This window comes from Entelurus aequoreus, linkage group LG02, assembly GCF_033978785.1.
Source record: "Entelurus aequoreus isolate RoL-2023_Sb linkage group LG02, RoL_Eaeq_v1.1, whole genome shotgun sequence".
In the NCBI taxonomy this organism is placed as follows: Eukaryota; Metazoa; Chordata; class Actinopteri; order Syngnathiformes; family Syngnathidae; genus Entelurus; species Entelurus aequoreus.
Genome location: NC_084732.1, coordinates 29,723,535 through 29,737,884, shown reverse-complemented (window position 1 = coordinate 29,737,884; position 14,350 = coordinate 29,723,535). Strand labels below are relative to the sequence as shown.

At 39.1% G+C, this 14,350-nt stretch overlaps 1 protein-coding gene across 6 annotated transcripts; it reads right to left on the bottom strand.

Annotated features, from left to right (window-relative positions):
* Positions 1 to 2,336: 2,336 nt before the first annotated feature.
* On the bottom strand, positions 2,337 to 13,412 carry LOC133662917 (WD repeat-containing protein 76-like). Of its 6 annotated transcripts, none has more exons than XM_062067153.1 (15): positions 13,245 to 13,412; positions 12,143 to 12,253; positions 10,133 to 10,216; positions 9,948 to 10,040; positions 8,272 to 8,333; positions 8,018 to 8,135; positions 7,837 to 7,938; positions 6,598 to 6,635; positions 6,372 to 6,525; positions 6,112 to 6,270; positions 5,781 to 5,896; positions 5,587 to 5,685; positions 5,365 to 5,517; positions 5,239 to 5,292; positions 2,337 to 3,430 (listed from the first exon to the last, which is right to left on the bottom strand). In XM_062067153.1, the coding sequence occupies exons 1-15, from the start codon at positions 13,281 to 13,283 to the stop codon at positions 3,175 to 3,177; spliced, it is 1,638 nt and encodes a 545-aa protein (XP_061923137.1). In that variant the 5' UTR covers positions 13,284 to 13,412; the 3' UTR covers positions 2,337 to 3,174. The 6 variants fall into 6 exon arrangements, with proteins under 6 accessions (XP_061923137.1, XP_061923105.1, XP_061923130.1 ...); XM_062067121.1 differs by having other exon boundaries at positions 2,342 to 3,430; positions 7,819 to 7,938; positions 12,143 to 12,250; positions 13,245 to 13,410; XM_062067146.1 differs by having other exon boundaries at positions 2,343 to 3,430; positions 7,819 to 7,938; positions 10,133 to 10,204; positions 12,143 to 12,250; positions 13,245 to 13,410.
* Between the last annotated feature and the right edge of the window lie 938 nt (positions 13,413 to 14,350).

Sequence of the window (14,350 nt, the reverse complement as noted above, 5' to 3'; positions counted from 1 at the left end):
TCAGCGTCGGAACAAGCAAAGTATTACCAGCTTGCCAACGTTGAGAAACATATCCACCAAGAGATGTACCCTAACTGGTCCTGCACAGACAACTATGTAAGTCCACATGCTCATGTTCAACACTGAAGTTTTCCTCATATATACGTGTGTCTGTGTGTTACAGGGCAAAAGGAAGAGGAAGCAGAGGACAAAGGTCTCGACAGTAAAATAATGTCCATGTGCTTGCCACTGTGGGACACAATAAAGGCAGACCTGCCAACAGGAATACGCTTGTACGCCTCGCTGCTCTCTTGGTACGCATTTTGTTGTATTTGGCCTGCTTTACTTTGGAGTTCAGTCTCCTTGTCTCTTTAATTTTCATCGTTCGCTCACGTCAAAGGAAGTTGAAGAGCTAAATAGTCAACCGGGGTTTAGGTTGATCTCACACATAACTTCACACGCTCAACGCTGATGAAGATAAAAGCAGGAGTGTTCAAAATGTGGCTTTGAGGCCATTTGCTGACTTTGGCTCATTCTTAATTGGCCCACAGCATATTGTAGATATACAATTAGACTTCAAAAAATTAGAAAAACAAAGTCAAAGTCATTATGTAACGAGAAAAGAAGGGTTGGGAGAACTCAATAAATGTATTCAAGATTGACAGATCTGAAACTGTGCTGCTGTTAGACAAAACCTACTATCAAAATGTCCTTTCTTCCGTAGATTAATTCATACTTCTTTTTCACAGATAATGGAAAGAAAAACTCAATTGTTGTTTTTAACCATGGATTCCAGATAGACTTCAGCTTCGTTGGATCTTCTTGGGTAAGACATCATCGACCGTACAACTTAATGCATGCAATACATTTAGCTTTATTAATGCATAAAAAGCTTCATAACAGCTGGGATCTCCCCTACGCCCCATTCAGATAACACTTTAAATATTTTTTATAGCTATTTGTTGTTGTGTCCACAAATACATTTTCAACAACCCTACTCATATCAACAATTTAAGACATTTTAAGAAATTTCGAGTTACATAACTTTAGGTGAACACATAAGTAATTCATCCTGATGTACAGTTTTGCCCTTCATGTTAACATCCTAACATTGTATGCATATCATTTTAATATCTGCTCTCCCTTCAATTTTTTTGTTTTCTTTTTCAATCGACGTAACTAACAGTTATCAAAACATTTCAAATGCCAGGTCATTTTGTTTTATGGAATTGTAAGAAGACATCTCATGTGAAGATGGTTAAACCTTTTATGCAACACCAGCATGGAGCTGACGCCAGAGAGGCTACTGGAGAGGAGGTGAAGTGGTACGAGCTCCTGATGCCGCTCCTCCAACCAGTGATGGAGATGGATGTCCTGGACAACTATCAAAATCATTCACCACCCTCTCTACAAGCAGGTAAGGGTGGGAAAATAAAACATTCAATTAAAAAAGAAAACTACATTTAAAAAAAATATGTCCTATTCCTCTTTCTTCGCCACAGTACATGAACCATCAGTGAACCGTCTCTGAGTGGCCTGTCCATCACCTGCATGCTCACACTCCACCGGTAAGAACTTTGACACACATATACAAAAAGTCACTTGAAACTCTGCAGTTAACTGAATAAAAATATTTAAAAGTATTGTTAATGAAGAAGTATACAGTTTATTAGATTTTAGTATGCAGTGTTTCCCAGAGATTGGCAATCTATTTGTGGTGTTGTGGGTGTGGCCAGGGGTGTGGTAAAACAACAAATGCATTTCTACTTTCAGTAGTCACTAAACTCTGTGGAAATCAATATCGACCTCTAACTTAATGTTCAGAAAAGCAGAGGCGCATAGCTGCGCTCAAATCCCTCCTCGTGTATCGTCGTAGGGGCCAACCCTCGGACGTCCGTCTCGCCGCCAGTCGCAGTGTTGCTCCACTCGCCGACACAAGACAGTTTTGAAATTATGTTTACTGTATTTTGTATTATTTTCTACCCAGCGCAAAGCAAGGACAGTCCTGCATCATTGGCATTTGTGCATTTTACTTTTTAAGTGTTTCTACTTTGCAACTCCATTCTGCATTCCTTGTTTTTTTGTCTTTAATTACGTTTTTACCTGCACTTTGCCGTCAGTCTGTTTTTTTGTTGTCACTTTGCAAGCAGCGCTACCATAGTGTAACAACATTGTTGATTGACATCTTTGTGAGACACTGATGGTCGACTCGCCTGATTTTAGTGGCAGGCAGCGTGCATTAATTCTCCAATTTTTATCTATATGTCTATGTGTAAGCCTTCCACCTGAAGTCAGCTGGGATAGGCTCCAGCTCCTCGTTTTTTCAAAGGATAATAGAAGACAGGAGGAATTGTTCCATCATGACTCGAATGGCAAAAGGAAACAATTCATGTGTCCACATTCGTTTGTGCAGCAAATTGTGTTTTAGAAACCATTATAAACTATTTTAGTTATCAACTTATTATTAATTACCAGGCCCCCTCACCTTGTCATAATCTCCCAACCGTTTGTGCTGCACATAATTTGTCCATTATAGTTTTTATATTGAATAAAAACTATCAAAGTTAGGCAAATAACATAGCACAAATGTACAAGTTAGGAGATGTTGACAAGGTGATGGGGTTGGATATGAATAATGACACAATAACTAAGACAAAAGAATGTTCCAGCACAAATGTTTGAGAAAAGGTGAAGGGGCTGGTAATAAATAAAACATTAACATAAAAATTATAACAGACAAAACATGTTGCAGTACAAACAAATGGGACAAATTTGGGGAGATTTTGACAAAGTGGTGGAAAGGATGACATCAATCAGAACATTTATTTTAGAATAACTTAAAAACTGAAACGGCAAAAAATTTGCAAACTTCTATGACACAGGTCATAGAAGTGTAGAAATAGAGTGTAACAATACATCTAGAGGCGGTCATTTGAAATGAACACCACTGAAAAGTTACTTAGATATAATTTATAGAATCAGTTTCAAAATAAAACATTAATACAATTTGAACTCCTCAACAAACATTTGCACTGAATTAAAAACAAACAAAAACAGTTTAACAAGATAACTTGTTTTAAACCAATACTTTTCTGACAAGGTTTTGTTGTGATCTATCATAAGTAACAATAGTTTAACAGACATCCAGATGGATGACTGCCAGCAGTGACAACTTGTGAATGTTTTAATATTGTGTCAATCAGAGAAGACGTGCAGGCGTCCTGACGAGTTGCCGCCCAGGATTGCGTTTCTGGTGGGGTGGAAAGCAGTGACTGACTGCACGGTGTGGAGGAGCTCATAGTCTTCGAAGGACTGTAAGAGTCGGCCGCTCTCGTGGAACACCTGCACCTTGCGCGGCCAAGAAACGCTTCCCACTATTAGACAGTTCTCCTGTTTGGGATCCCACACGGCCGACAGTGTGGACACCACGCAACCCGTATTCATGTTGTGGCTGCAAATGGACGAAGACAAACCGTCACAGAAGACATATCAACGCTGACAGTGAAATACTTTAATACGCAATCCAACCAGGCTTCTCAAAAATAGAAATAATAAAATATGAGACCCTTGTTCTGTTCCATTGCGGTTGTGTAGCATGTCTCGTTGCGACTAAAGCGGGTAACGTTTCAAGTGAAAATCTGAGCAGGGGAAAAAGCATGTTGCTGCTTTATCTAGCGGAGAACATAATAAAATACAGTTTCATTAAAGCAGAGATGACCAAAGTGCATCTCGGGGGGCAATTGTCCACCTGCAGCTCATTTTCGATTGGCTCTCGGCACATTGTAAAAGTAAAATGTAATAATGACATATTTTCAACACAAATTGTATTTGTAATCTACAAAAAAGCCAAGATCTCAATGTTTTGTTCAGCTAGCTTAGCATACATTAACTGGTGTGACCATCTTTATTGCAAAAAATTTAAAAAAATCAATGAGGCCTCCGCATCTTTTAATCGTTCATGCGGCAGTGGAAAGTTTGCATTAAGGGTACCAACTGCAATTGTACAGTACACCACAGTGATTAACGTAGTCCAAGGATTCTCAAACTGTGGTACGTGGGTTACATCTAGTGGTATGCCACAGAATCACTTGATTAAATATTCAAACACAGTGTTACTGTTCTGTGTGTAATGTTACGGTGGCCCATAATATTAAATGTACTTGAATAAAACCTGCCTTGTTTTTAATGGATACTTAGGCCTACTACACTACTGTATTTTAATGTTGGTACTTGGAGAGCCAATTGTTTTCTGAGGTGGTACTTGGTGAAAAAAGTTTGAGAACCACAGCTATAGTCTGTTAAATTCCAACCACTTAGCAACATTTATTCTAGTAGAGTTGTTTTTCAACCTTTTTTGAGCCAAGGCCCATTTTTTTAATTGAAAAAATCCGAAGGCACACCACCAGCAGAAATCATAAAAAAACTAAACTCAGTTGACAGTAAAAAGTCGTTGTCGCAATTGTTGGATACGACTTTAAACCATAACCAACCATGCATCAATATAGCTCTTGGCTCAAAGTAGGTGTACTGTCACATCACACCATGACTTATTTTGAGTTTTTTGCTGTTTTCCTGTGTGCAGTGTTTTAGTTATTGTCTTGCGCTCCTATTTTGGTGGCTTTTCCTGTTTTGTAGGTGTTTTCCTGTAGCAGTTTCATGTCTTTCTTAAACGCTATTCCCCGCGTTTGCTTTGTTTTAGCGATCAAGAATAGTTCAGTTGTTTTTATCCTTCTTTGTGGGGACATTGTTGATTGTCATGTCATGTTGGGATGTGCTTTGTGGACGCCGTCTTTGCTCCACAGTAAGTCTTTGCTGTCATCCAGCATTCTGTTTTTGTTTACTTTCTAGCCAGTTAGGTTTTAGTTTCGTTCTGCATAGCCTTCCCTAAGCTTCAATGACTTTTCTTAGGGGCACTCACCTTTTGTTTATTTGTGGTTTAAGCATTAGATATGACGACAAACCCTTGTCGTCTCACAAGACGCGTTCCCGACATCTACGATGCAATTAGCTACCGGTTGCCACCTACTGATATGGAAGAGTATTACACCGTTACTCTGCCGAGCTCTAAACAGCACCGACACTCAACGGCAAATTATTTGCAGACTATAATTACTGGTTTGCAAAAAATATTTTGACCCCAAATAGGTGAAATTACATAATCTTCTACTGCACACCAGACTGTATCTCACAGCACACGAGTGTGCCGCGGCACAGTGGTTGAAAAACACTGTAGTAGACTAGTATAGTAACTGAACGTACCTGATGGACTTCAGCAGGGGGGCTTCAGACATCAGGGAAGATGTGTCATATACCCTGTCCACGAACAAGAGAGATCATTAAAATGTCCACAAGAACAAAAGAATGTAACCATTTGCTTACTGGCACCTTAAGCGGTTGTCCTTGCAAGAAGTGATCACTCTGTTGCCCGTGCAGGGTGAGAAAAAGCAGCTGGATATGCTTAAAGAGTGACCATTCAGCTGGCAGACAGGCTGGCTTTCATTCATCTTCAGACTTCGAATGTCATAAATGCTCACCTCCCTGCAGACTCATTGATTCAGGGCATGAGTGATGAAACATTATGAAGCACTGGACTTAGTTCATGCCTACCTGTTCTTTGCCACTACAACGTATTGCTGCTGTAGAGGATGAACGCTGACACAGCGTAAAACCTTGGGGTCCAGTGAGTGGAAAGACTCGTGTGAGGTTCTGCAAATCCACAGGAGCGGTTAGCTCTGCTTACTTGGAAATAGGCAGCAGAGTACAGGTATTTTAAGAACACGGCTCCCGCCATGGTAACATACCCTGGGGTACGTCTGTCCACGATGGCCACATTTCCGTACCAGTCCCCGACCACGAGGGTCAAACAGTCATGTGACAGGAAGTCGAAGGTTTTCAGCCCATATTCAACGTTGTACACCTACACCACACAGAAACAACTCATCCCTGTTTAACATTGATTATTCTGTACTTTTAAGCCTGGGAAACCGGAGCCTATCCCGGCTGATTTAGAGCAAATCCTATAAAGTTCAACTTGTGGGTTATCTCCTGGATGAGAAGTGACGTTTACATTTGGACTATGAGAGGAAGCAAAGTTTATGGAGAGAATAATGATTAAAAAAAAAGATGCCTAACATCATCGAAGACAGCTTTTTCCACATCCATGCAGCGCAGAGATCCGTCGTAGCTGAGACTCAGCAGCTGTGTGGAATGCGCCCTGGAGAAAGCCAAGCAGCCCACTGGGCGACTGTGGGGCTCAAAGAGAAGAACGCCATCATTTCCCCAGTCTTCACCCTGAGGAAAGACCGATAGAAGTAAAAAAAAAAAAAGGTGTAAATACTGTATATCTTGAGTCAATATTGTGAACATTGATTAATAGAAAAACCAAAACGCACTAAACTCCAGAGGCCGACTTTCCCTTTCTGGTCGCCAGCGGCCATTAACAGACTTGTGGAAGAAGGGTGGAAGGCTGCTGAGAAGATGTGGTCCGTCACCACTTTGGCCACTTTGTCTTCACTAATCCTCATCTTCCCCAGCGTGGAGCAGTACCTTCAACCAAGAGTCTGTCAACAATTGCTTTGTCAACTACTAGGTGTCGTTAATTAAAAGTTAAACTCATACTTTGACAAATTAAGTTCTCCCATTTGTTTTGGCGAGACCTGATGAGAAAGAAAATACCACAAAAATATATTTGACATATTATGCATTACCTATTACCGTATTTTCCGGACTATAAGGCGCACTTAAAATCCTTTTTTCCCTTCAAAACTCGACAGTGTGCCTTAAAACCCGGTGCGCCTAATGTAAGGAATAAGTTTGGTTGAGCTTACCCACCTCGAAACAATTTTATTTGGTACATTGTGTAATGATAAATGTCACCAGTAGATGGCAGTCACACATAAGAGATAAGTGTAGTCTGCACCGTTTGATGTGCTTCAACATACCAGTAATATTATGGTGTGTGTACAGTATAAGGTAGACATTATCTGGTGTTTTGTTTCGCAATATTTTGCAAAAGCAACTTTTATAACCTTCTGGTACCTGCTGATCTGTATTTGGGATCTGCATAAATACTGAAAAATTGCGCAGGTCCGCCTTTGTAGTCCGTACCAACGCCGTAGTTGATAAGCTTCTTCCTTTTCTCTATCTTCTTGTTATGAGACATTCATCCTCTGCTGTTGCCATTTCTAAAATAAAGTAGCGTAAAGTACTTACTTATATATGTCAGTAAACTCGCCATGAAAGCGCTAAAACATACAAATAGTGAGTTTACATTATTCACCCAAGGAACTTTAGTTATTAGAGTTCCGGTCAGACGGCTTTTCACGGGACACATTTCCGGTGTTGTTTCTGGATGAGGAGATACTGCTCTGTTATTGATTTAAGTAAAGTCTGAATGTCATTAAAACAGTTAGCTCCATCTTTGGACGCTTCTTCCACTCCCGCCCTTGCACGCTACACCGCTACAACAAAGATGACGGGGAGAAGACGCTGCCGAAGGTGAGCCACGTAAATTAAGACCGCCCACAAAACAGCACATCCAGAAGCGACTGTCAGAAAGCGGCTTGAAGACAATCTGTAAAACATAATCAATGCAACACTTTGACCAACGGACCACCATTACATGTTATGTAGACCACAAGGATGTGTTTTCAATTTAGAAAATAATAATAATAATAATATGACTCCTTTAATGTGCCCTATAATCCGGTGCGCCTTTTATATGAAAAAAGATAAAAAGTAGACCATTCATCAGCAGTGCGCCTTATAATCCGGTGCGCCCTATGGTCCGGAAAATACGGTAAATTGTCATACATAGTCAATGTAGTACATGAGTTATACCACTTGAGCGCCTCCTACATCAGAGCAGAGCCTGAGAAGCTGAGGTGGCAGTTTGCTTGCTTCAGCCATGTTGACAGGCTCCATGGATAGAGGACCTGCAGGCTTCTTGGCCCACAAATCCTTTAAAAGTGCACAGAACAAAGAATATGTAATATGCAAAAGAAGGCAGGAAAAAGGGCAAATCTGCAAAAGGAACTACCGGTCTTGGGACACTCCATCTGTTGTGTTCAAGGGGAAGGGTCCAGACCTCTGCTTGTTTGTTTTGGAGACGCAGGGACTTGCGAGGCGGCAGCACTTCTTTTACCTCCGCATGTGACCTGCCACCACAGAAGTGGATACACAAAAATGCTTTATAAGTGTGAAGGCAATACATGTTGGCTTGTTTTAAACAGAATTAAGAAAAATAATCCAGAAACATAAATTGGAGAAAAAAGCAGAATCAGCGGATCGCACCTCGCAAGACCCCTCTGCGATGGCTGCAGCTTCGCCGACGACCGTTTCAACTCCTCAGACGCCTTCAGAGAACAAAAACAATTAATTCTAAGTAACCTGGTCCCATACAATTTCTTTATTCATCATAGGTAGCTGTTAAGATGATAGATTTGCAAGGGTCAGAGAAGACAGAAAAAGGAGACAGTCTACTCTTCTCAATAATTTAGAAGACAACACATGGCATAATTAACTAACTCCAAAAAAAATATGGATTCTGTTGAAAAATATTTTTTGCATTAAAATCAGGATAACTTCCTCTTTGGTGCCATTAGGCTACATAATGCCAGCCAAAAGCTTTTTTTAGTTTTTTTTTAACTGTGAACGTTTATTCATTGATTGATTGATTGAGACTTTTATTAGTAGGTTGCACAGTGAAGTACATATTCCGTACAATTGACCACTAAATGGTAACACCCGAATAAGTTTTTCAACTTGTTTAAGTTGTTTAATTAAATATGGAGAAGTTGCTGATGGTGTGTTTGACAGAGACGCAGCTCACAGGAAATAACAGAAGTTTACTCTCGAAGGTAAATGTTGCACGTACATTATTACATTACTTGATAAAAGCACTATTTTTTATTTTTGTAGTACATTCTATCATACTGATTTTTTAAACAATATTTATTATGTCTAACAGGAATTCTCAAAACTGTGGTACACAGGCTCCATCTAGTAGTAGCCAAAGAATCAATTAAATATTCAAACAGTGTTACTGTTCAAACTGTGTAGTTTTACAGTGGCCAAAAATATTAAACATACTTGTTAAATAAAACCTCTCCCTTGTTTTTAATGAATATTTAGACCTACTACGCTAATGTATTTTAATGTTGGTCATTAAGTTGGTACTTGGAAAGCCAAGTGTTTTCAGAGGTGGTACTTGCTGAAAAAAGTGTGAGAACCACTGATATAGAAGTGTGTTTTTCTTTTTTAAAAGCATTTGTGTTACATGTTAAAAGGGTACTAATTTTTTGGGGCCCAAACCAGAGTGATTTAATTTAAAATTCCCTTCAATTGGGGACATTGATTTGATATATAGCCTCTTCATAGAACCAGTTAACTGTAAACCAAGCGCATTGGAAGAAATTTGGGATTCAAAGACGGTGTTTCTTATTTCCAGACGGCCAAAAAGAGGCATTTGTCCATTAGAGCAGTGTCTTGGGTAGAAGTGGGAATCTTTGGGCGTTTCATGATTCGATTACAGAGCTACAATTCCATTAAAAATCGATTATTGATGCAACTTTAATTTATGTACATTGATGCAGTTTTACATTTCTTTTCATTTCACTAAATAAGCGTTTATCACTTGCGTCTTTAAAAAAACAGTGCATTTGTAATAAACAGTTAAATTAATTCCTACATTTATTAAACTAATGGAAAACTGGAACATAAGTGCCCTATAATAAAGGAGCTGGTCGGATCTCTTGGTGAGGTGGCTCGCTGCAGTCAATTTTAGAACTGCTTGGATTAATTTACTTACAATAAATAAATCGATTACCAATTATTAAAGTTTACTAATCGATTTTATAATTGTCTATGACCGAATTGCAATGCATGTAAAAATCGATTATTTCCCACACCTCTAGACATGTGACATCTGCAAGGACAGCCTTCAAACATCATTGTTACGGGATTCTTACGTCTACCTGAAACAGATTGATAGCAGAGAGGAAGGCTTGATTTTGCCTGATGTTTTCCAAACGCTCCAATTCATAAGCTGAAAGTCCTTTGTCCTGTTCCAACAAAAAAATGTGTGTAACACTGATCATGTGCACATTTAATTAACTTTTACTCATTTGGAGGGAACTCCTAATGCGGTACTTACATTTGTAACTTCCTTGTTGTTTTCCGCAACTGAAACATCGTCTTGTTCGTCCTTGTCGTTTTCTATGTTGCGCTTTTTAGAAAACTTAGAAAACAATAATGGATGGTTATTACTTCAGTTAATGAGGGGGTGCCAGTACATTTTGCATAATCTGAAAAGCCATTTTTGCAAAGGTATTACAGTATCTCACAAAAGTGAGTACTGTACCTTTCACTTTTCAGCAAGCATTTTTTAAAAAGTAGATATTCAAGGGAAAATACTATAGAAAGTAAGTGGCTATAAAGTAGTCGGTGTATGGATTTACTATTCGCGGAAAAGGAGTCAACACACAGCAATTATTGTCTAAATATCTGTCAACACAAATGAGTAGCAAGGGTTTGCCGACAGTCAAATATGGTGGTGGTTGGGTCATGGTCAAAATCAGCATGAGGCGGACACGGAAACTTTCTCGTTAAATCTGGCGACTTTCCAACTCCTCTTAGCAACTCTTAATTTCTCAAAAGAAACTAGTGACGTGTTTGGATATTTTGGAGACACAAAAGCACATATCACTCTGCAATGAGCAGCGGGTGCTGGCGTGAGCACAGGTGGTCAGGTTCAGAGTAGCCTCACGCAGCAATCCCCTCTGCAGTCATAGCAAAGATGAGACCCACATCCTCTCTGAGCCAAGGACTGAAATAAAATGCACATCTGCAAATAAATCATTGCAACGTCCCAATCCAATGAGTAGTTACGTGCACACAGACACATTTTATCGGATTAAAAGTCTAACCGGAATAAAAGTGCTTCATGTAAATACGCCATTTGGAAGATTCTGACCAAACATGTTCGGATCAACATTTAATTCTGATTGTAACACATGAAAACACATTTTCCGAAATTCGGGTTGAAATGATCCTTAATGCGCATGTCTTTGATGTCAGCTATGCTTTGGTGATGGAAGGGGGACAAAATTAAATAATCTCGGTATGAGGTGATTGTCTTGCTGCGGTCTCCCCACCCATTGAACATTTACATACTGTAAGTAGCGTTATGTGCTGTTGAGTTTGTTGCTCTAAAAACGAGACAAGCAAAAACAAAAGTAGTGAAAAGAAGGAAAAATGACCGTGACAGCGTCGGACAAGCAGAAATACACAAAGCATGTTTATTTATATAGTAATAATAATGGATTAGATTTATATAGCGCTTTTCTAGACACTCAAAGCGCTTCACAGAGAAGTGAGAACCCATCATTCATTCATCATTCATTCTCCGGTGTGAGCGGCACCGGGGGCAAGAGTGAAGTGTCCTGCCCAAGGACACAACAGCAGCGATTTTTGGATGGTAAGAGGCGGGGAGCGAACCTGCAACCCTCAGGTTTCTGATATGTTTAGCTCTACTGTATATAGAGATATCCGCTGATGTAGACAATAGCCAAAATGTCACCAAAGGGGCATATTCCAAACGGCGCGTTTCCTGGAAGTATGAAGGAAGGCAAGATTGTTTTGTAAATATCTCTGCAATGTCTCCACAGTTTGATTTCGAATTTTTGGGACTTATGCAGATCCCAAACACACAGCAGGTACCAAAAGGTAAGAAAATGTGGGTTTGCATAATAGGGCATAATAAATGCAGAACAAAACTGATTTAAATGTAAAGAAAACAAACTAAGATTCAACAGAAGTTCATTTTCAGTTCTAATCATACTCTCTCACAAAACTCTACTACAGCAAATTATGCAAATTAGGCAATTATGTCATTTGGCGAATTCTAGGAGCTCCAATAGCTACTTTCCTTACTGAGGAGTTGGCAACACAGTCAGACAGTGCTTGATAACAATGGTGCTCACTCTTTGGAGTAGACAGGGACACAATTTGGACAAATGAACTGTGAGTGTGTTACTTGTTGCCAGGTATTTTGACAACAATGGTTGTGTGTTGAGTTACTCAGTAAACTGTAGATCTTTACTGACATTAAAGCTATACACAAACAACTTGAAGTTTTGTAAGGTAATGTTCAGCAGTGTCTCACCTGTCTCCTGGGTGGCAGTAGAGCAGCAGGGGAGTATCGAAGGCGTTTGGGTGGCAAGACTGTTCGAGAAGATTTGCGGACTCCCTTTATCTGGATTGGGGTCCCCTCCTGCTAAGTGAACTACATCAAATTATGCCACAATTACGCTACTCATTACTCTCACATTCAAGTGTGTTTACCTTGTGAATATAGTCCATTGTATGAAAACACAGTTAAGGTCTATAGCAGACCTGGGCAAAATATGGCCCGCAGGCCACATGCGGCCCATTAACATTTTTGGCCGGACGTTCTACATAATTTTTTTAGACCTTTAACCTCAAAACTGTAGCTGGCATTATTATGTGCAGTTCTGCTTTTAAATTACCGTAAGTCTGGAACTCTAGAAAATATTTAAATGGTTGGAATCTTCGCTTTTGGGTGTTATACGAGTTATTACGGTAATCTACGTCACAGCAGCTCAGAGGAGGAACAAACCAGTGTGGGCGGGGTTTGTTTTCAGAGCAGCCAGCCTGAAACGCGTGTGTCAGAAACAGATGCAGAAGCAGATTTTTACAACAAATTCTGCATAAAAGTGATAATATATCACATCGTAGGTGTTTATTACAGTTAACATTCATATTTTGCTGTTTTTTTAAATGTTTGTTGTTTTGCTTAATTGTGAAAGATGTCTATCGAAGAGCGGGTCTGAGATGTAAAAGAGGAGCGACATTCATATGTTAATATTCAGTGTTTTATTGTTCGTAGCTAATATTGTAAATCCCATTTTCTTTATTTTTTTATGTACATTTTGGGTGTCCCATTCAGTAAAATGCAAAATTCCATTCCTTTTTTTTGAGGTAGTCTGTAATAACGTTTTTAGAACTCTATTGAACATTGTGACTTTTGGTATTAGTGTTCCTGAAAAAAAAGGGACCCAAACACATACTGTACAGCAGATTTTTACAGATAAATGTGTACATATAATTTATACACATTGGCCCCCCCCAGACACATTTTTTTTCTCTCAATGTGTCCCCCGAGTCAAAATATTTGGCCTATAGCCTACCGACTAGCAAACACTACATGTCCAAATTAGTTCAACCACACGCCAAACAACCCTTACCTTTTCTGCGGGTTGGTGCTTTAGACGTCTCGTATCCATGTCCGTCAAAAAAGTTATTTTTTTATATATTATTCTGGATCAAAGCCTACTGCAGGTGCCTCAGCTGAAAGTCGTGTGTAGTAATTGAGGAATGAGTGCTGTGAAACGGAGTACCGGCAGTTGATTGGTTAAATTTGTGGCAACGTCATTGAAAGGGCGGTGCTTTAGCTACTTTAAACCAATGGCCATCCTAGAATGTAAGTGTCACTTCCGCACACAGTATTACTTCAGCGGGAATCAAATCAAATCAAATCAACTTTATTTATAAAGCACATATAAAATTTACCACAAGGGTAGCCAAAGTGCTGTACAATGGGCAGGTTATGTTATGTCGCCATCTATTGGCAAAATAAGAGACTGCAAAAACACTATTATTAGAGTAGTAGATAAATAGATATTAGTATGGATGATGATGATGAAATTATATTATGCATATTAAATGCACACATTATTTGTAACGGTAAATGTGTAATAATCCTACCCATTTGTACAGTAGAATGTATTCATTTATTTTAATACTTTTATTATTACAGAATGGGGGATTTCTATAAAGCTATGGATTTAGGTTTGAAAATCCAAACATTTTTAAGTGTATACATTTATTTATTATACATGTATTTAATATTTGCATTTACTATATATTTTATTTATGTTTCTTAGTAAGTACATTTTGTTTATATACCCATCAAGGGTTGGAATAGAGGGTTAAATCACCAAAAATGATTCCCGGGCGCGGCCACCGCTGTGCCCACTGCTCCCCTCACCTCCCAGTGGGTGATCAAGGGTGATGGGTCAAATGCAGAGAATGATTTCGCCACACCTAGTGTGTGTGTGACAATCATTGGTACTTTAACTTTTTAACTTAACTTCTCAAAGAGAGCTCTCAAAGTGCTTCACATGGTAAAAATACAAACAGTACCATCAAATATCAGCACATTGCATGATAACACAACAGAAAAATAACAAATAGATGTATCAAATAATAATACAGGAATATTGCTAGAACACACGCTTATGCTGATGGTAATGATTCATTGAGAAATGCAACGTATGCTACATAAACAGTA